Here is a 21,264-nt window from a genome sequence, read left to right on the forward strand (position 1 = left end):
ACTCACTGACTTGCCTGGGCATCACATACTGTTCACTTTGGTGCAGAGGACAAGGAGTTGCAAGATAGAGATTTGGCGTTTGCTGAATTTAGAGAATGCCCTTTAGCACATACTTGCCTCAAGGCTTTAATCTGATAAGGTTCATGTGGCCTCGGCAAGGAGCATGTTCTTCATTAGATGCATCTTTGGCTCAAGGCAAAGCTTGAATTGAATACATTTCAGTTAGGCCAAAGCACTTTAAATGGTCATCTCTGAGAACATCACTACCAAGCAATTAAAGTTGTCATAAGATTTGAAGACATGCAGGACAAGAAAGCCCATAAAGAACTGCAACAGTTTGATATATTTTCAGACGTTCTGGTTTGCTGCAAAGGCCCTCACGTACTGGCTGGTGACAGAATTTATTGGATGGAGGTAAGCTGACAACCTTTTAGACATTAGATGTCAAGAGTACCCCGGGTTGAGAAAGGTCTACCATTCGTTTTCTATGAGTGCAAACAACCCCCATGATGAAGACTCATTGGCAGAGGCTCCCTCTATGAAGCGTACAATCATATAAAGTGATTTTTGGCATTATGACCTATGCTATTCAAGGAGAAATGCTAGGGCCTTGTTTTACATGGAAGCAGTGTTTAATAGTAAGAGCTGGCAGTCTAGGAATTTGGGTCCTGTTCGTGATTCTGTCACAGGCTCGCTCTGCAAACTTATATAAAGTCTTTTAGCCTCTCTGTTTTAGCTACCCCATCTTGTCAAATGGGGATAAATAATATCCGTGTGTCTATGTAAACCACTGAGGGATCTTCACCATATAAGTGCAAAGTTTTACCATTATACTTGCATTTGACTGAATCCTTTACTAAATTACATTTGGACACTGATGTGCGATTGCATGCCTTTGGCGTTGTTTGGACAACCCACCCATCTCACAGTCCACCGCATAACGAAACAAAACTCAACTATATAATGCAATCTTGGAAGGCCGGGATAGGGAAATGATGATGACGACGATGATGACAACGGTTATTCTAAAATAACAACAGTGACTAGTGACTAAATGGTTTCAGAGTGCTTTCCTTTATAAACACTAATTAATCAGTCCTCGCAGTCAGTCAGATGCATATTGTTATCCCCATTTCACAGATGGGGAAAATGAGACAGAAGGGAATTGAGTTGCCCAAAATCACACAATCTATCTATGTAGGAACTAAGATTAGGTATCAGTAGTTCCTGGCTTTCAAGTCACTCCTTCGGACACCAGACAATGCCTCCCTTATCACTCATGTACCTACACATGGCGCTGTACATGTGCGTCTGAAAGGGGCTGGATGATGCGGTTGTCAGAGATAGCAAGGGACTGAACTCAAGGACGCCTGAAGTTCTTCCCATTTATATTCCCTGCATACTATTTTTTTATTCACTCTCCTGTTTCAAGATGTGTGTGTGTATGTGCATGCACACCACACACTCACACACGCACATGAAATCATATCAATATGGACACAGCAGATTAGTTTTACAAGGTTCCCACCAGTCTGACATTCATCAGCCTTCTAATCTAACAGTAACAAAATACCCTTTACAAATACATGTTGAAGCAACATGCTTCCACTCCAAGTCCTGGGGCTGCAGGTTAAATTGATACCCCAGACCGATGTTGTACCAGGCCCTGATTGATGGCTTTGATTTTGACATTCCCAGGGACTGGTTCTGCTTGCCTGGCCTCCAAGCAGGGGTTAAAGGAAAGTTGTAAGCTCTGCTTTTAAAGCACTTGGAAGTCTCTGCCTATATCAAAACTGTTTCAGACAAGGCGCTCTGCCAGGCAATAAAATATTTTTGATGGACTCTTATTTTATCATTACCCATGTTAGAAAAATGTATTGTAAGAATACCAACACAATTCAGGGAAGTAATCATCTGCAGATTTAGTAGGCATTCTCAATTGGCAAAAATGAAAGATTTATTGTTGGGATGATGAAACAAAGAGCAGTTGTGCAAACTTTACTGAGCTGGATTATAAGAACATGCCTTTTCCATTTCCCACTTTTAAATGCCTTGGATGTAGTTTCAAAAGACAGATCAAGATCAATTATTTAACATTGCAGTTACACTATACCTGAGCAGAGGCTCCCTTCACACATATGTTATCTGTACACAGCAATAAAAGGAGGAGAGTCAGAGCGCCCAGTGATGCAGACAGAGAATGCAGTCCTAGAAATAAAACTTGTATTGTTCTTCGAGTCCACAACCAGCACAGGGATGTGAATAGAAAAGTCAGGCAGTGACAGATGTCTGAGGTGTAAAGGTAGAGCTATTAGAAACGAGGCTCTGTATCTCAGCAAAAGGCTGTGAGCAGCACCTTCTGGATTGCCTGGACACAAAAAATGCAGCCGCCCCAGAGATATAATACAGATCAGTCTGTAGTTACAGTATTATCTCCAAAAGTCACCACGCCATTGAATAAAAGCTCAATCTTGCAAACCCTTACCAAACGGAGCAGTGCCACTGAAACGGATGGGACTCTGTGTGTGAAGAAGGGATCGCAGACTTGGGTCCCAAAGGGGGCTTAAGAAATACAATAGATGGAGGACAAAACAACTGAAGAGAATCCAGTTCTCTCTCTTTCCATCCCTGCCAGGAACTCGGCGTGCAACTCTGGCAAGCTGCAGCCGAGCCTTTCTGAGCCATATCCTGATCCCATTTACCAGGGTGTAGATGCAGATTCATTTGGGATTTACACCACATTCAATGGAAATGAGAGCAGACGTGAGTTCAAAATCTGTGTTTGACTTTTATCTGCTCGAAGAGTGGACATCGCAATTATCACCGTGCAGAGAACTGTAACTATTGGCTAATGTTTGTAAAGTGCTTTGAGATTCTCTGCCAGACAAAACTCTTTGGGTACAGGTGATCTCTTTATTAGACTAACTGAATAGTTGCAAAAAAAATTGTTCTTTGCAAGCTCTCGGGCCCACATGCCCGTCATCGGGGAAAGGAGAAACTGAAGCTGTTATTGAGATTCTCTGATGACACAAGACACAGAGAGGCATTACAAGTCTATTGTGATTATTTTCCTTACTACTGGACCATTGCCATGCACAATAAGCATATATCTACAAATGTGATTAGCCCCCTTTTTCCCCTGGGTAAACCGAGGCACAGAAAAGCAAATGCCAGCATTTCTAGATAGCCCGGCTTCATTTTGGTGGCTCAGTTATTGGATGTCCAGTTTGCGGCACCGCGGCTGTGAAGTTCAGAATTGGCTCGGAGCTGGAGGCATTACACCTTAAAGAAGCAGCAGTCCACATGCAGGAAAGATGTTCATGAAAATCCTGCCTAGGTGTCTTTCCAGAAGACACAAGTCTGGTACACTTACTCGGGTTTAATAACGCATTGCTCCACCAATAGCGCCGTTGAAATCAATGGGGCTGCTTGCCAAGTAAGTGCGAAGGGTTTCAGAATCTGGCCCTCAGTTAGCCTTAAGCAGATGCAAACATGCTCTGAGGAGCTGTATTTTTTTATTTGCATACAACTGGAAAAGAGCTAGCTAATGCTGAATTTTCCTGGGGTTAACTAACAATCATCACTTTCAGAACTGAGATCCAACTGTATACGTTCCAGTAGAAAGTCTTTAATGTGCACTAAATTCCTTCTCCTCCCTGGAGACTACACTATAAGGCTTTTGTGCTGACTGCAAATGCAGATTAACGGTTTTATTAAATGACACGTTTCACTAATACACCGCATTAAAATCTCCTGGCCTAATAAGAGACGTTAATGAGTATATTGCTGGCACAGTTTTTAAACAATATTTAATTTTACTGCTTTTTAATTTGACCAAACCCTCTCCAGGTGATCCAAACGATTATTTTTTTTCTTTTTTGGGGTTAATTGGTCTTTAGAAAGGGTAAATCACTGGAAGTTCAGAACAATTCCGTCCCATTTTTATTAATTCCCCACAGAACGCAGTCACAGAAATAAAGTGAAAGCCGGTACCTAACATCAAGGACGTGCTCACAAACACTTTGTTTTAAAGTTTAGCATTTTAAAGCCTCCCAACTCCTGTATTTCAAAATTGCTAACATTTGGCTGCAAGACAAAACAAGACCATTACATTATTTTTTATAATAAAAATATCCCCATATTGTGCCCAGATATAAAGCTATTGCATGCAGTCAAAGCAACTGCAGCAAAACTCACTCCGAACAAACTTCTTAATGGGATCTTCGGGAGTAAATCTGCCTCGCTGAAATGATGAGGAGACTCAGCTGAATTACAGTTTTGGGAACCAATTTCTGGATGTCTCTTTGAGGTGTATTAAGACATGCCCGTAGGGAGCAGATCACTCATGGTTATATTTACTGCTTTGCAAAACTTACGACTCGATGGGGACTGAAAGTGTCTCGCTTAGGGTGTATCGCCTGATCTTTACTACTGTGCGGCTTCATACAGCAAAGCTGATGGACGATTCAATCCCACGTGGGATGCATAGTGAGAAAGAAATCTTGTCATGCTTTTGCTACATGGGAAATAAGGATTTGAGCCTGATGCCCTAAGAGTTATTGCAAACCGGATGCTGGGAAATGGGAAAGCTTTTCAATTTTTGCATCCTCAGATGAAACAATTTGATACAATCCATTGATCTGGATTGCAGGTCCCCCTCCCCCTGATGTTCTGGCACAGCTGGAATGAATTGGGAATTAGAGACTGACTGCAAGATAGTTTCAAAAGGAGACTCTCCTCAACACACTTGTGGACCTCTACTAGGGTTGCCAACCCTCCAGGATTGCCCGGGAGTCTACTGGAATTAAATATAAATCTCCAGGAGATGCTGAGAGTCACCTGGGAGATAAATGATAGGGCATTCATTAAAATAAATATTAAATGTTGAATCCGGCTTATACAGTAGTCCAGCGTGCATTTGCCTTCCTGACATAAAGTCTACACATTGTAATCCATACATTACGCATACATACATTATGCATATACACAAGCATGCGGGCACGTTCACATTGTGTGTCGCGGGCATGCTGGCGTTTCGGAAACCTCCCGGCATAGATTCAGACTTGGCAACCCTAATCTGTAATGAGAACAGGACTCAGATAAATCTGTGTTTGGACTATCCTCCAGAGTCCAGCCATAGGAGAGGTGCAAATAATTCCCAGTGTCTTACAATGAGGAATGATCGCTGCCCCTTGAGTTGTGTGTGACAGGTGGATAAAACTGAAAAAAACCTGGTCTCGAGATGTTGGGTAATGGAGGTAAAGGAGAAATTTTCCAAGGTGGAATGGTAGCAGTGCCTAGAAATTTGGTCTTTGGCAGCCAGACATGGCAGGTTGCAGCTAATAAATTTTAAGATTTTATTTTGGATATAGTTTACCCTATAATATCAGAAAGTGAGTGTGGATAGCCCTGGTTGAGGATGGAGGAGCCCTGGTTGTAACTAGCTCACTTTTGCATACGACACAGGAGTGCCAAGCAGCACAGCGAGTGGGGAAAACAGCTATTAATAGTCCTCCGATTAGGTTGGGACATTGCTCGCTCTTTTGCAATATGCTGAGATCTCCATGTCCTGACAAAGATCTGGTATTATGGACAAAAGTAAAACGCCGCCCCACCTCACAACTGGAGCTCGAAGGATACGGGATTTTTGAGTTGAGCAGCCAGAATTTGGGGGAAAAAAATTACGTCAGCTTGAACTGAACGTAACAGCAAACAACACGAAAGCAAAAACAACCACCCCACATACACTTCCCGTGCATCAATCTGCAAGATTTTCTGCAGCTGAAAATGAGGGTTTCTTTTCTTTTTAATTCCTCCACCCTTTTGTTTAACCTTTTCTGTTTTAATTTAGTGCCATTCTTACATGTAAAAATTCTGTTTCGACACAAAGTTATGCGCACGCGTGTGTATTGCAAATGTTGAAAGGACAAGGTTTATCCCGCTCCCCCTCCCGCCACATACACTTTGTTTGGCTAAAATGATTTGCCAGATTTGACCTATATTTTGGGCCCTTCAATTCTCCCTTTAATATTTACTATAGGCCAAGGAAGTGGGCGCAACGTGCCCAGGAGAACACACCTTTGGATCCGGGGCAATAAAAACTCTATTCTCAAATCCACAAGACGGTCGGCATGACCCACCCATTGCTGTATTGGCTGCTCTTGTTTTCTTTCCTTGCCTCGCTGCATAATACTATCCACCTTTTCAAAAGCCCACCCCTCTATCTGCTCCGACGATATCCTGTGTCGGTGAGGTCCAGGGCGCGCGCGCGTTACCGGGGCATTTCTTGTGACGGATTCGACATACGCTCATTTTGTTCTCATACGTATTTCCTGGGATATCTTATGAAGCGAAAGAGTAAAATAGTAATTCACACGTGTCGTGACGACTTGGCTCCAGATAAATGTCACAGAGGGACAACAAATGGATGGAGTGAGTATGCTTTAATTATGCCTTCCCAACCACTGAGTAATTTGGACAAGGCAACTGAAATAAAAGGATTCATGTAATTAAAGTCATCTTCTTTCCAAACTAAATAGTTTAACTTTTTTTTTTAAATCCTTCATTACGTGGAAGTCCCGATTGGTACCTCTAAACATCTTCTTTTACTCCTCACGATCTCCCCGCTCTTCTGAGCAAGTTTCTTAATGGAGGGGACCAAGGCGGTATATGGTATGATACGAATACTAACTGTAGTATTTTCTCTGTCTTGTGAATGTGCTAAAGTATCTTATTTCCATTTTCATTGCAGCAGGTCACTGAGCAGTCATCTTCGTTGAGCCAACTATGCACAATTACTTCTAAGTCTTTTGCCTTGCAGGATCTGCAAATTTGGAGCTCAACCATGTGCTGTGTAGAAAAAGTTCACACTGCGCCTGCCAACAGGCATTAGTTTGCACGTATCCAAGTTGAATTGCATCTGCCACTCTGTGGTCCCGTCGTTCAGCACATTTAAGCTCATCGATCATGTCACGCAATCCTCAGTGGTTTTAGTACACAAATAATCTTAGTATCATCACAAACCACTGATTTACTTTACTTCCTTCTCCTAACCACATTAGGCTCTCAATCCTCTAGTTCCTTAAAAGCACCCATAAGTGTATAGAAAACTCAGTACAATGAGAGCTTTCTGGGAAAATGGTTAATCTCCTGAAAGACAAGGTGCTCCTAAAACAGTCTTCTTTCAAAGCTCTGAGGACACTTGCAAAAGGATGTAGGAACCAAGCCTTGCACCTCCGCTTAGAGACAGGTAAGTGGCTTCGTTTCTCAGATGAAAATACAGAAAAATCTCATAACTGCATGCACAAAAGGAGCGTGCACGCTACACCCTGATTTCTATGTTGGCCTGGAACTGCAGGACACAAAGACCACAGTGCCCAGCATACATTGCTGCTTATGGTCAACCTAATCCTATCTGCTGAGATCACAATTTCCACTGGCTACCATGGGTATTAACTTGGTTAAAATGCCCTACTTTCTTTGGTGTTGTAAGTCATGCCTCTACCTTGTTCTGTTTATTAAGCAGAAATACTGACTTTTGTTGGGGGAGGGAGGGTCCCTCTATAGAGAACTACAACCGGAGTAGCTGTTGTAGGTGGAAGAAGAGTCCCACCTAACACGGTGTAGTGGCCTGAGCAGGAACTCCGAGTTGCAAAGCTAGATCAGTCACCTAACACCTCTGTGCTCTGGTCTCCCCATCTGTTCTGTGACAATCAAGCCATCTGTCTTAATTAATTAAGGTGCATGGGTAAGATGGACTTATTACTGATGCCACAATTAGATTCTGTTTTGTACAACAGCAGCACCCAGAGATTTTGATCACGACCAAAATCTACCACGCTGGGTACCATACACAGGCCAAATACAAGAGTTTCTACTCCAAGGGCTTGCAGGACCAAGCTAGAACAAGCAGGCGTGGATAATGCCGGGAGGAAAGGACAAAGACGAGCGTTAAAACTGGGAGGTGGCATAATTTGTTTCTTGGAGAGAGGTTCCCTTTAGAGATGGTTATGAATGATAGACAGGCTGCATATCATGATGTTATCCTTGGCAGTTCACGCAGGTATCGTGATAGTTATGACGTCTGGTTTCTCTAAATATACAGTGCCTAAGTAAAAACGTACATCTTCACCCTCAGTTACTCAAGTCTGAACTGCGAGTTCCCTGAAGGTGTAAGCACACAGCAATGGCAGGTTTGCTTTCTATTATTTATGAAGCTGCCACAGTGCAGGAGACGATGAAAGAAATGATCTGCAAGTGTGTAATTGTGTCCACATTATATAATCATAAGCCCAAAACAGGCTGTATGGGTAACTATATTTTTATATTTGCAAATGGACTTGAGGTGAGTGCACGATATTTAGGAACCGCTGGTATTCCATACACCAAAGTGCTGGTAATCCTGAAAGATCGCCGAAGATGCAGCCATGAGAAACATTTTTTAAATGAAAGTCGTTTAAGCTTGCTAATTTTTGCTGTCTCAGACAATCAAAATTCCAATTGTCTGGGACATCAAATCTAAAAAAGCATGAAATTAATCTTCAATAGTTAAAGTCTTAAAGGCATTGCATCATTATTTTTGTTGGATATATTTTTGATTATAATGCAGATGAACTTCAAATTTAATAAAACTAAAATAACATGAGTTAAGTATGAAACATAACAGGATATTGCAGAGAGATTAGGTAGTTTCCTTGAGACTACTTGCAGAGCCCAAGGAAAAAAAAAATCAAACCCAAGACACACAATGAAGAGAAGGCACCACTTAATTATAATATTTAACGGAATATGAAAACAGAATACTCGGATTTTGGCAACAAAACACAGAAAGCACGAGAACAGCCCAAAATGTCAGTCGGGCCTTTATTGCAGATACTGTTTTTCCTTTCAACTGTCTGTAGTAGAGAAGGAAGCATGCTAGCTAAATTTAAGCCAGCTGTAATGATGAGAGTGTTACAGTTGGACCAGAGGAAGCCTTACCTCATGAAAGTATTGTGGAAACTGCTGTTGGAAAGATAATAAAAGGATTAACTTCAGTTTTAGTGGACCATTTACTTTTCAATCAAAATGTCTCATGTATTTCCTGTTCTCAAGTAGCTTGAATTCCAAAATTCCTTTGTCTATTACAATACATAGTAGCAAAGCCTGTCATAAGAAATTAATAATTTTACATGGAAGAGAGCTTTTATGTATATGGGTGGAGTGCTACTTGCTGTTAGCCCCTGACCAGTTTCGCTACCTAGTTAGCCAAGGGAAAAAAAACCCAGGAAATAAAAATGCGTGAAGCACAAGTGTGCACCACTGACTACTGGAAGCAAGGGAAGAACATCTTCAGTGTAATTACCCAGAGATCTAAAGTTTCTAAAACAGCTGCAAAACACGAAAAAAAAAGAAAACCTAAGACCTCAACAGAGACAAAAGGAGGTACCGTATGGTTTTACACAGCACAATTATTACAGCATCTATGGATACTCAATCGTTTAAAATGACCCATCAATACTCTGCCACAAAGAAAACACTACGCAGCAACACTTCTAAAAAATGGGGTGTAGTTTAGTAGGCAAATAATCCCTGTTTGATATTGATAACTTCATGGCTATAGGCAGAAATTACACATCAGCCGGTATAAGTAATCGGAAACCAGTTCAAGTCTGTAACACAACAGAAGTTCAGTACACATAAACTGCTTTCAAATTGGCTGAAATGGTTTAAAATAAACCTGGATGGAGGTAGTATCAAACATAACTGAATGAGTTTAAATCTGTTTATTGAAATTCTGCCCCAGATTCCTTCGAGATTCAAGTTAACTCACAATCCCCCAGCATCCCAGGATGCTTTGCATCTCCCCTGCAACCCCCCACCCCTTGTAGGGTGGGTGGGCTAGCCTTAGCCCAAACTGTCTGATCCAGCAGAGCAGGGAAACGTGCTCTAGCAACCCCCTTCCCTTTCGGCCCGGGCCACCGCAGATGTGTGGCTGCATTTCCAGAATTAAAAATGAATGTCTGTTCACTTGCTTGTTGGTTCAAACTATGTAGTTTAGACTAACCTGCGAAGATTGAATCAATTCAGCATCGGGCTTTTTGACTGTCTGTACTTAGCCCAAGGGGACATGTTGTGGCCTGAGATCTCGCTCCAGCATTTTCAATGGCAGAAAACTAGACTCGAAAGGAAGATGCACCTTTTAATGTGCTTGCAGACATCTAGTTTTACTTTGTTTCCTGCCTCATTATTATATGGTGTCCCTCCTCAGGGTGTCCTTCTTTGTTCTGGCTAGGGAAGAGTTAACTGCTAAGTCTGTGACGATACACATTTAATTCTGATTGGGGCATTCAGAGCTGTGGAGTGGTTAGATGGTCAGCTGGAATGAAACAGGCCTTTATATAGTTACACACCAAGACTATACACATGTGCAGCACACGCTCTCCACCGTATCAGATACGCAGGTCTCATTAAATCTTGAGACACGATCAATAGCTTATCATTTAATACAGACCATCATAACTGAAAGGAGGACATTTTCAGCATTTGCTAAAATGTTACGTGACCTAACATCCCTCCTAGATGCAGACTCCTAAAGAAATGCCGAATGGGAATGTAACATTAGAAATCTGCTATACAATAGCTGTCAAATACGTACCACAGAGAAATGGAAAAGAGTCTTTTTCAGTCCCGTGGACTCTCCACCATATCTTTCATCACTAAGCAGGTTTCCCCTCTCTATCCATTTCCTTCAAATGATCAAAAAATGCTTCTCTCTCAGCCTCATGATTAAAAAAGCATGAGAGAAATGAGGAGTAAAGAGTGTTTTTCTTTCTTTGCAAGTGATAAAACTAGACATAAGGCCAGCTCCCCTGTGTAACCCATACGCTTTGGTAGTTCCTTTACAATTTTATTTGTAAGAAGGGAGTTTTCATTATTCTTCTAACCTATATGGCAATAACCGTAAGTCATTTAAATTCCTCTCTACTTTAGCAAAAAGTATTTTTGTGCTACTTATAAAACCTGCAGAAGAACTCCTGCTCATTAAATCTGACTGACAGAGGGATCACTCTTCAAACTACTCCTCTCTCAGCCAGGTAGGTCATGATTCCTCAGGCAGATGATGATACATTTCCCGTTTTAATTGGAATAATGTAATTAATTTCATTAAGGCAACTATGAAAGTAGCATCACTCAGAGACCAAGACAAATGAGACGTTTTGCAGAAATGCTGCATATAGTTTTTCCTACTATCATTAATACTTGACAAGGTCTCATGAGCCAACACAAAATAGCAGTTTGTCCTATAAACAACTTTTCCTTCTCTTTTCTTTTTGTAGAAAACCCATGCTTGCCAAAATGGCATTCATTCTTGCCTAAACTTCTTAAGGATTTTGCTCATTGTAATTTTTTGCTATTAAAACAATGAAAATTGATGCTGGGGGAATTCAATGGGCAGCTCTAACGTTTCGGTGCAATGATTTCTTTGATTTTTCTGGTTAAAGAAACCAATGTCAGAGCTCTGTTTAGAAGCTCCTGTCAAACTTGCTCGTCTTTGTGTCATTGTATCAGGGCCTTATATCATCACTGCTTCCACGGGACATCATTATTTTTTATTCTAATTTGGCTACATTGTCAATCTAGTGTGCATGTGCAGACGGAGCTGTCCCCAGGAACCTCCTTTTTGAAATGAGGATGTTGTTTACATCTGCTTGCACAGAGGAGAACAATAGTTTTCATGGGAAAAAAAAAATCTCTGTTTTGTAAATTAAAAAAAGGAATATAAGCTTTGGGAAATCTCATTAACATTTTTTTTTAACCATTCTAAACTCTTAATAAGGTCCTTTTTCTTTCTCCAACTGCCATGGCAAACTTTTGCACTCATAACTCCATGGGTTATTGTGGAGCTGGAGGAATGAAAAGAATTTCATTAGATGTGTTTTATGTTTCTTGATTAAAAATGTCACCCGGGGCTCAATGACTCTTGTTTTACATTAAATGAGTGCTGCCTGCTTTGATCATCATTTTATTAATGCTTTAATGAATATTAAAAAAAAATAAACCATTGTATTAAACGCTAAGCTTTCATATAAAGGAACGGAGTCTCTTTTCCAAGAGCTACAATATTTATTACTAAAACATTTCCTTGCAGATTAAGTCTCCGGTTCTCCTTAGCACTATTGCGGACTACGTTACAGGAAAGTACAATAATTAGATTGGAATAACGCTCAAGAAAAAGAGGGAGAGAGCAGAGGAGCGTGTTTCTAGTCAAACAAATATATTCCAGACTTACCATGCACTTGTTTGGTTTTTCTCCAGAATGAACCCTCATATGAATCAGCAGTTTGTAGCGAGCATTGAAAGGCTTATACCGACGGACGCAGCCAGCCCAGAAGCAAGTGAAGTCCTCTCCTTTCCGCTGGTCAATGTGCGTCTTTTCTATGTGTCTGACCAGTTCGTCTTGTTGGTCGTACGTGGCATTGCAGTCAATCCACCGACAGACCTGTTTGCCGTTGCTGACCTCTTGTTCGTCCCCTTCGCTGGGTTGAAGGGACTTGGGAGACATGGAGCCGTGCAAATGAGGCAGCGTCCCTTGAGCCTGGCTTAGCTGCTGGTGCAAGTGATACGGTGGCGGCAGGCCCTGGTGGTGCCGAAAGAGGTCTGTCGTGGAGGAGTAATCGTCGGCCGGTTCTTGCTTTAGGAAACTCACCTTCTGGCTGCCGTGCGAGGAGACATCTTGCTGAGGAATGCTGGTGCCATTCATCATGAGGCTGAGGCTTGCATTTTCCTCTGTTTGCTGCATTTGTAGCTGATCACAGTCACCTCTGTCACATTCAGTGGAAATAGATACTAGACATGCTGGCGGGGAGGGAACGCTGCACGGGTTCCCAGGCTGAGAGCAGGACTGGGGGCGAGAGGATTTCTGAGCACTGTGGTGACTGATCTCCACGGGATGAAAGGAAATGCCAGCTGAATTAGTCCGCAGCCCGTTCACGCAGGTGACCAATGACGTCTGCGACGTATGGATGATAGCTGTAATATCAATTCCTTCAGCTGAAGTCGGCACAACAGAGATGCATCTCTTCTTCAGGTTGCTTGATTGGAGCCGGGCTGAGTGCTGAGGGCTGCCAAGTGACAATGGACCCAGGGAGGAGCTATGTTCATTATTAAACAAGTAGGAAGAAAGTGAATTTGTCAAGCTATTATTCATTAGGTCTAGTTCAGGATGCAGACTACCAGAGCCTCTGAGCTCCATCCCCTCGGTAATCCTCCTATGTGCTGCAGCCTCCGATAGGACCTTATAATCACTTGGGCACTCTTGCTTAATGTGCTGAGCGGGGTGACTTCCATTCATGCACGAAGTGGGAGAATCTACCGAGTCCTGAAACCTGGGAGACCTGGAATACAGTTTCGTTAAACGTCACTGACTGCCGCACAATTTACGATTGTCATACGTGATACAACATTTATGAAACCCTCGAGAAGAGAACCGCTTAATCTCTACCGTAGGCCATCAGCTTCTTGCAGCAATTACCTTAAGGCATTCGGTGATTCCTCCTCTGCAACCTTGCAAAGACAGCATCATTTTACACGTGACTCATTCATTTTACCCAGCAGGTTATGCGACATACAGACAACTTCGCCTCCACCGCTACGGACAACTCACCAATCCAGGTACAGGCTGGGTCAAGCAATAGCAAACAGCATCACATTTAAAGCCGCGGTGTTTTTTAATTGTTCGAATGAGTGTTTTAGTCGGAGCATGTGTGGAAAATGCCTTTGGGTTTTCCTTTGGGTAACTGAAACATGGCTGAGCTGGTTTTCTTTGTACTTTAAAGAGAATCAGGACTCACAATAGAGATGAGATCTTTTATTAGACCAACAAGATTTTTGCAAAAAGAATTCTTTATTGGCAAGCTTTCAGGCACAAACACCCTTCATCAGGCATCGGAGAAAAGATTGTAAAAGTTCTCCTGGGTAGAAATGAAAGTTCATTCAGTTCAGCGATGAACTGACTGCCCAGAGGAGTCTTCCATCTATTGACTCCTTTGTGAAATCCTATGAAATATGAACTTTCATTTCTACCCAGGAGAACTTTTACAATCTTTTCTCCGATGCCTGATGAAGGGTGTTTGTGCCTGAAAGCTTGCCAATAAAGAATTCTTTTTGCAAAAATCTTGTTGGTCTAATAAAAGATCTCATCTCTACTGCGAGTCCTGATTACCTTTTCCTCTAGACCAAGACAGCTACAACCCAGATACCTGATAGTTTAAAGACATTCTCCTTCACTAAATTCCTAATTTTTCAACTCACAAGGAATTTGTTTGAGGACATTAAACAGCTAAAAATAAAGGGGAAAGAAGGAAATAACCAGGACAACTGTCAACTATATATGAAGACACTCATGCTGGTAGCCTGAAACCTGTGATGTTCAAGCCCTTTCCCAAAAAATCATCCACAGATTGGATTGTATTAATTCTGGTTTCAACAGGACTGTTACTTGGATTAGCTGCTTACTATGCAGTCCCTCTAGGTCAGGGGTGGACAAAATGCGACCTGGGGGCTGGATGCGGCCCACCAGGCCATTCTATCTGGCCCGCGAGGTCCCTAAAAAATTTAGAAAATTAATATTTATCTGCCTCTGGCACCTGTCATGTAGCCCTTGATGGCTTGTCAAAACTCAGTAAGTGGCCCTCCGCCCAAAATAATTGCCAGCCCCTGCTCTAGGTGTTAAACTGCCTTGCTCATTTTAACTGATTTAATCGCTCCGCTTAGTACCGCTCTTAATAGTGTCCCCTTTCCTTGTCTCTTGTTCGTCTACAGAAAATCTTTTCTTTCTGCCAGCCCATTCCTAGCATCTGAGGAAGTAGGCTGCTGCCTACGAATGCTCGTGTGTCTGTGAACAAGTCACGAAGGTGCCACCTTCTGCCTTTCTCATTTGGTACTATGAGAAGGATAAGAGAGTCGTCACTCCCTGACATATCCTGACCCTACTGGGAAGCCAAGCTGGGAAGCCAAATTTTAGGTAACTAAGTAGAGCCAGCCAGGAGCATAGAAACACAGAGCTAGGAACATAGAAACTGCTGTTATCAGATCAGGTGAACGACCTGCCAAATCCTGCATCCAATATCGGGTGCTTCAAAGAAGACGGGGCTTAAAAACCTTGCAGAAGAGACAATTTTGGGATGACCTGCTCGGAGGGGAAATTTCGTCCCCGCATTTGTTTCTAGGCAATTAGACATTGGTTTACACTTCAAAGCAGGTTTTCTCTATTATAAATATTTATCCTAGCAGATATCACTTTGTCTGCCTCCTCAGGATTAGCAGGTATTCCCTAGTATTCCCAGAGTTCATGTGGGATTTGGGTAATCAAGAGGCGAGGGACTGGGTCTCTCCAGATGGGGAAATGGAGTACTTAAGCAAGTACTAAATGACTGCGCAGTAACAACTGCACAGTCGGGTGCTCGAGTAGACGTGCCCAATGTGAGCAACGTTTGTATAAATGGCATACAGAGGCAGATAAATCCTGGTAAGGAATTCTGCACGGAGCCACCGTACCATCGCTGTGATGGAAACATCCACGTGACAAATTGCAGCACCGTCAAATAAACTGCGTGTATCCTACATCTTTGGCTAATTCACCTCTACTTTCCCCACTAATCCCTCTTTGCTGGGAATATTTCTACAGTTAGCTTTTAAACAGCTATCCATTAAAAGAAAACCCATCCCCAAGGAAGTTTCTCTTTTGCATAAAATGTAGCATTTTGTCAAAAAATAAAAAGTAATCCATGCCTCAGGGCTGGTACTATTCAGTTTTCTAGTTTTGCCTGTTTTCTTCCAATCTTACGTCTTGTGAACCATTCGTGCTTATTTTAAAGGTTTTAGTCCCACTCAAGAACAGCAATTCCCCACTATTTAGATCTTGAACTGTTCGCTCTGCCGCTTTAAGGATACTGTATTTAATCATTTTAGTGGCTTCCATAATCCATTAGTTATAATTTCTCTCTCTAGGTTTGCACCGTTGGTTTCATAGTAAACTAAAGCACCTGGTTTAACAGATGGCAAGGTTGAAAAAACGGGCCTAATGCATTTTTTAACACTTCTAAAACCACATGTCTGTAAAATATGTGGCATAAGCAAAATATATGAGGGAGCGTTTCATTGGCACTTGTCTGGGATGGCCTGCATGTAGCTTCGCACAGCATTACTGCTGTCTTAAACTCATTATTAGAAAGCCTTTACCGCACACCATCTCGAGCACAAGGTACTCTGCGGTGTGATTTCTAAAGGGAAACACAAGGAAGATTGAGTCGAATTATTTCAATTGAGAGAGAGAAAGAGAGAACGAGCGTGAGCACATAATGAATTCACACATCCATCCCTGCAGCCCTCTTTCACAAAGGCTCTGCTTATGTAATCATTATTAATTATTATGAATAGTAACGTAACACACACTTGTACCCACTGAATTGGATTTGAATGCGAAGTTCTGTAACAGACTCCGTTATGAGAATCATAGCTTTCTATCTGGACCAAGTTATATACACTGCCCAGCCTGTGAAGGAGTTAACACTGGCCACGTCTACACGAGACGCTGACTGCACGGTAGCTCGTTACTACTGTACAGCAGCGTCCCATGGCACGAAACATGATGCGCCGCTACTGCACAGTCAGCATCACCAAAAAGCCATTAGGGGGTATTCCTGCACAGTTATTTAGTACTTGTGTATGCATGTACTAAAAGACTGCGCAGTAACAACTGCACAGTTAGCGTCTCGTGTAGACGCAGCCACTGATGTAGGAATTCGGCATTATTTTCACTTCCCAGCTTTTTGGAGTGCTGAAGTTTTCAACTATAAAGTGGCACTTGTGCAATGTATCTGCATTTGCTATGCAGCCATGCCTTCTTGGACCGATCCCGTTCCCTTCTTCTCAAGCGTAGGGGACCTAGACTGGAGTGAAAGAGGTGAAGTTTGACTAAGCAGGTGAAGATGCGGGGATGGGATGCCAGGAGCCCTGCTCCACAAAGACGTAGTGCTACTCTGTCTGGGCATCCCAATCAGGGACCAAGACCCTACTGACAAGCAAATGAAAGAGGCAGAACAAAGAGACAGAGGAGGCAACATGCAGGGGGAATGCGGCAGGGACAGTGCTGGGGGGTTTGAAACTGGGTTGATCCATCTTGCATTAAATGGGATAGCGCTAGTGCCAGTGGGGCTTTCCCCCTCCCTTCCCCAGTGGGCTTATGTACAGATTAGGTACTGGTCCTTGTTAAAGTGCTCACTGGGCACGTCTCCACGTGCAGATTTACTACACAGTAAATATGGCAATTTATGCCAGCTTGAGCGTAAATGTGATACCTGCATCATGCAGGTATAAAATTTATGCTCCATTACTTACTGCGCAGTAATGCACATGTAGATGCCTTACTGTGCAGTAACACTGTGTGTGTGGACTGATTTAGGACTAACCTTGGGCAGGGAAAGAGAATTAGGGTGGCACTCAGGGAGAGTGCAGGGCTACTGTATGGCACACCCGTCAAGAAGGTTGGTTCCCCCCGTACACATCTTTGATTTTTTAAGCCGGTCCCTTGTGATCGCTGGCAGTTTTAAGAAGCTGGAGGATGCTGTGCTCTGCAGGGCTTTCTTTCAGACTGCTCTGCCACCTTTTCTGGTTTTACACAGAGAACTGAAAGCCCAACGAGGAAGGAGGTTTTCTGCGCCTGAGAATGAGCTATCTAACTGACGGCCAACAGGAGCGGCACACCGCGGCCAGTGATAACAGTGCAGGTACTAGGGCTTCTCCAGTCCACCACACGCATCTCTAGTGGCAACTTAAATACTATTAACTCAGCTGTGGGAGAGCAATGAGAAGAGGAGGCATGATTCCTGGATGAATGCAGTCATCGTTAAAACACAGTGCCTGAGAAAAATGAGTCAGGGAGGAGCTGGGGGGGGAAATGAATTTCAGTGCATTGAGCAAAGCAGCAGAAGCCATTCATCTCACCAAACCCTGAGCAGAATGTATGCTTGTGGCAAAGACGTTTGCAGGGCCATCCCTAGGGACTGTCTCAGGCCCGGTGCTTTGCGGGGGGTGCCCTGCGAAGCTGGGCAGAGCAGCTGTGGTCCCGCCTGGAGCTGGCAGCTGCAGAAGCAGCCAGGAGACCCCCTCTTCCCCCTTTGTGGGGGTACTATGGCCCTGCGCAGTGTTAAAGGGGTCCTGCACCCCCCTAGGGCCCCACACCCCCCTAGGGTTGGCTCTGGATGTTAGTTTGGGGTCTCTTTGTGGTTGCATAAACTGGGATCATATATGGATTCAAAGTTTAACCCAGAGAACTGGTCTGAATTTGTGTTTCCCCTTATGCATCAGACACGGGAGCTGGCCAGAACGACCAGTGTAGAGTTCAGCCAGCCCTGCCCATGACAGGCCGTTGTTTCTCCATGCATTGCCTAGGAAGGAGCCGTGTCCAGAGAAGTGCAGAACTCCCTCAATCTCCCCTGACTTCCCTGGCAGCTGAGATCACTTGGCACCGTGCAACATGGGGTTTTTATATTTTCAACCCCTCAGGGTAAGGCCCTTGTACAACTATGACACTACATACAAAAACAAATAATAGCACTCAGAATAAATGCTCTTTATCTTCACTCCCACTCTCAATAGCAGCTCTGGCTCGGCAGCCTGTCTGAGCAGGGGGTGCTCCCTGAGCTAGGAGTAGCTGCACTCGGTCGGGGAGGCTCACAGAGCCACACGGGGCACTAACGCTACGCGTGAATCCAACGTCAGTGAAAGCGGTGGAAACAGCTGGATGTACAAACGGGGAGTGAGGTGACTGATCAGCCAGACATTCAAGCGGTCCGTGAAGGAAAGGGACCGCGCCGTACTTTATGAGGCTTTCCAAATACTTCTAAATAGTTGCTCAGGAGATGGTGAAACCTGCAGATTGGAGGCCATGTTGCAGGACAAATGGGGCAAAATTAGCTCTGTCACCTGCTGTTTTATCATAATAGCAGCCCTCTCAGGTTCTGCTGCACACAATCCTCAACGTTGTTCTGGGAATCTTCCCTCAGACAGCGATGGAAGGAGTTCATATTTCTAAGTGTGGTACTGTGATCCCCTGTATACAGGGATCTGTCATTTCCTCATTATGGTTTTTACAAAAAGGTTCAAAAAGATCTAAGCAGGGTCCTCTCTTCCTCCTTTTGTTTGCTCCTTCCATAATTATCTTTGTTTCATAATTGTCCTCACTGACAGAATAAAGCCAGCCCGATAACTGCAAACCCACATGGAGCCATGAAAGGGTTGGGATGGAGCGAACTTAAATGAAGCAGCAGCATCATAAAAGTTGTGATACCAAAAGCAAAACGTTTGCTATTTGGCGTGAATGTGCTCTGGTCCTTTTTTCTATAAAAAGGTCCCTCCATTTGCGTGTCATATTGATGAAATCTTTTTTATTCCTGGAAATAAAGATAGCCTTGTACCATTAGGAAATGAAAAAGAAAGGAAGAAAAACAATGCATAAAAATGTACAATAAATCCAAAACAACCAGATTTCCCAAACTAAGTTGGAGTCCACGTTTCCTTTTGCTGTGTCTGTGGAAAGTGGGGTTTGATAGTTCCAGGCAGAGAGCACCAATTATTCCAAATATTGACGATAACGGTTGCAACTTTATTGAAGTTTTTCTTTGCTCTAGCTCTTCAAAAGGTCCAGATCATACCATATCCTAAAGCTTTGCCAAAAAACAGTGCAATTAAAATAGATAGTCAGATTTCTAATTCATAGCAGGCTTCTATTCACAATGGATGTCTGTTTAGGATATTCGTGTAAAATCTGGTAATGTTAACATTTCTAACAACAACAACAACAATAGAGTTCTCTTTTCATATAATTAAATTATGGCAAATATTTCAATAGAAAAATCTGTTCATGGTAGGTTGAACTATAGTGTGTATATCAAAAGCAGAGCCCAACATTTTCATGTTATGGCCTCAGAGCAAATCCCCAGGTTATAGCTCTATGGGAACATCTATTCCCACCGTGCATCCTCTAACTAACTCAGAGTATGCAGGCTTCCTGTAGGTTTGCTGGTGGCATATCACGGTGCCATATGGGAGACGCCGGTTTAGAAGTCATTCTGCCATCTCCATTTCCCAGGCTGCATCTTGGAAGCATCATGGGTGGTAGTTGAGAGAATGCAAGAAGCTCACTGACTTCAGAGCATGCTGCAATTGCATCAATAGAAAAGCCATAATTAAACGCCAAGGGAGGATGCTATGGACCTTGGAGTGGCCCCAGCTGGCAAAGAGTTATGGAGTAGTAGCAGCAAAATGCCATCAGAGAGCTTCAGGGGAGACATGAAATGCTTAGCCGAGGAGGGACGACAAGGTGAAACAAGGCAAAGAATTCATCCAAACGTTAGGCCACCAGGCCAGGCCCAGGAGAGGAGATCTCATGTTCAGCACCTGAAGGGAAACTACGGGGGAGAAGATTATAGCCATGAAGCACTCCCAAAGGGTAAAGTATAAGAGGCAATAAAAACTGAAACAATACCTTGTATCCGTGTGTGTTAAATTCAGCTGACCAACATGGAGCAATCTCTCACAAGACAATGGGTGGTCTCGGGTAAGTGGATTTCCTGTGTGGATGAATAGACTCTGTCTACAGACAGGCACTGAGCTATTTGTCATCTCCATGTCCATCATGTTCTTCTTCTCGGAGATCAAATTGCAATGGTTGTATCCACCATTCACTGAGAGAGAGAGAGAGGGGAAAAAAAAAAACCCATAAGCTTCTAATGAAGAGAGAACTTCTGTATCCGTGTTACTCAATATGTTCCCAGTTTTGGCTCCCGTCATCAAATTCTTGCAACTGCAACAGGAGAGAATGCTGAGGGTTTCACAATGAACCAAAACCTAATCCCGAAAAGCTTGGCATCCATAAATTATTGCTATGATTTCTCTTTTTATATTACGAGACTATTTTTAATTTCACATTGTAGCTTAAAAAAAATAAAAATATAATAGTTTCCTTTAATATCTACTGTTTATGGCAGAGGGTTTTTTTTACATTTTTAGGTTTCGTGCTTTGGGGTCGTTTCTATTTTGTTTTCTTAAATGAACGAGGATAAATGTTGATGTGGGGGTTTCTGAAATCTATTTTTATTTATTGTCACTTGATCCATCGTTCATGTATTACCGTGACATTCTTCAGGTTTTCAATGGCAGTCGAATGCCACCAGAGAAACTTCTAACTGGCTTACGGATGGTGTGGAAGACCGTGTCTAAATC

The 21,264-nt window shown here is 42.9% G+C and overlaps 1 protein-coding gene across 1 annotated transcript in view; it reads right to left on the reverse strand.

Annotated features, from left to right (window-relative positions):
* The window catches only part of GLIS1 (GLIS family zinc finger 1), a 155,011-nt gene extending 134,332 nt beyond the window's left edge, over positions 1-20,679 (reverse strand). The window contains exons 1-2 of the mRNA XM_006025799.2: positions 20,528-20,679; positions 12,272-13,376 (exon numbers count right to left, since the gene is read on the reverse strand). Coding sequence (XP_006025861.2) covers positions 12,272-13,376; positions 20,528-20,679 — 1,257 coding nt within the window. The remainder of the gene's footprint in view (positions 1-12,271; positions 13,377-20,527) is intronic.
* Between the last annotated feature and the right edge of the window lie 585 nt (positions 20,680-21,264).

This window comes from Alligator sinensis, unplaced genomic scaffold (genome assembly GCF_000455745.1).
Source record: "Alligator sinensis unplaced genomic scaffold, ASM45574v1 scaffold172_1, whole genome shotgun sequence".
NCBI classification, from domain to species: Eukaryota; Metazoa; Chordata; order Crocodylia; family Alligatoridae; genus Alligator; species Alligator sinensis.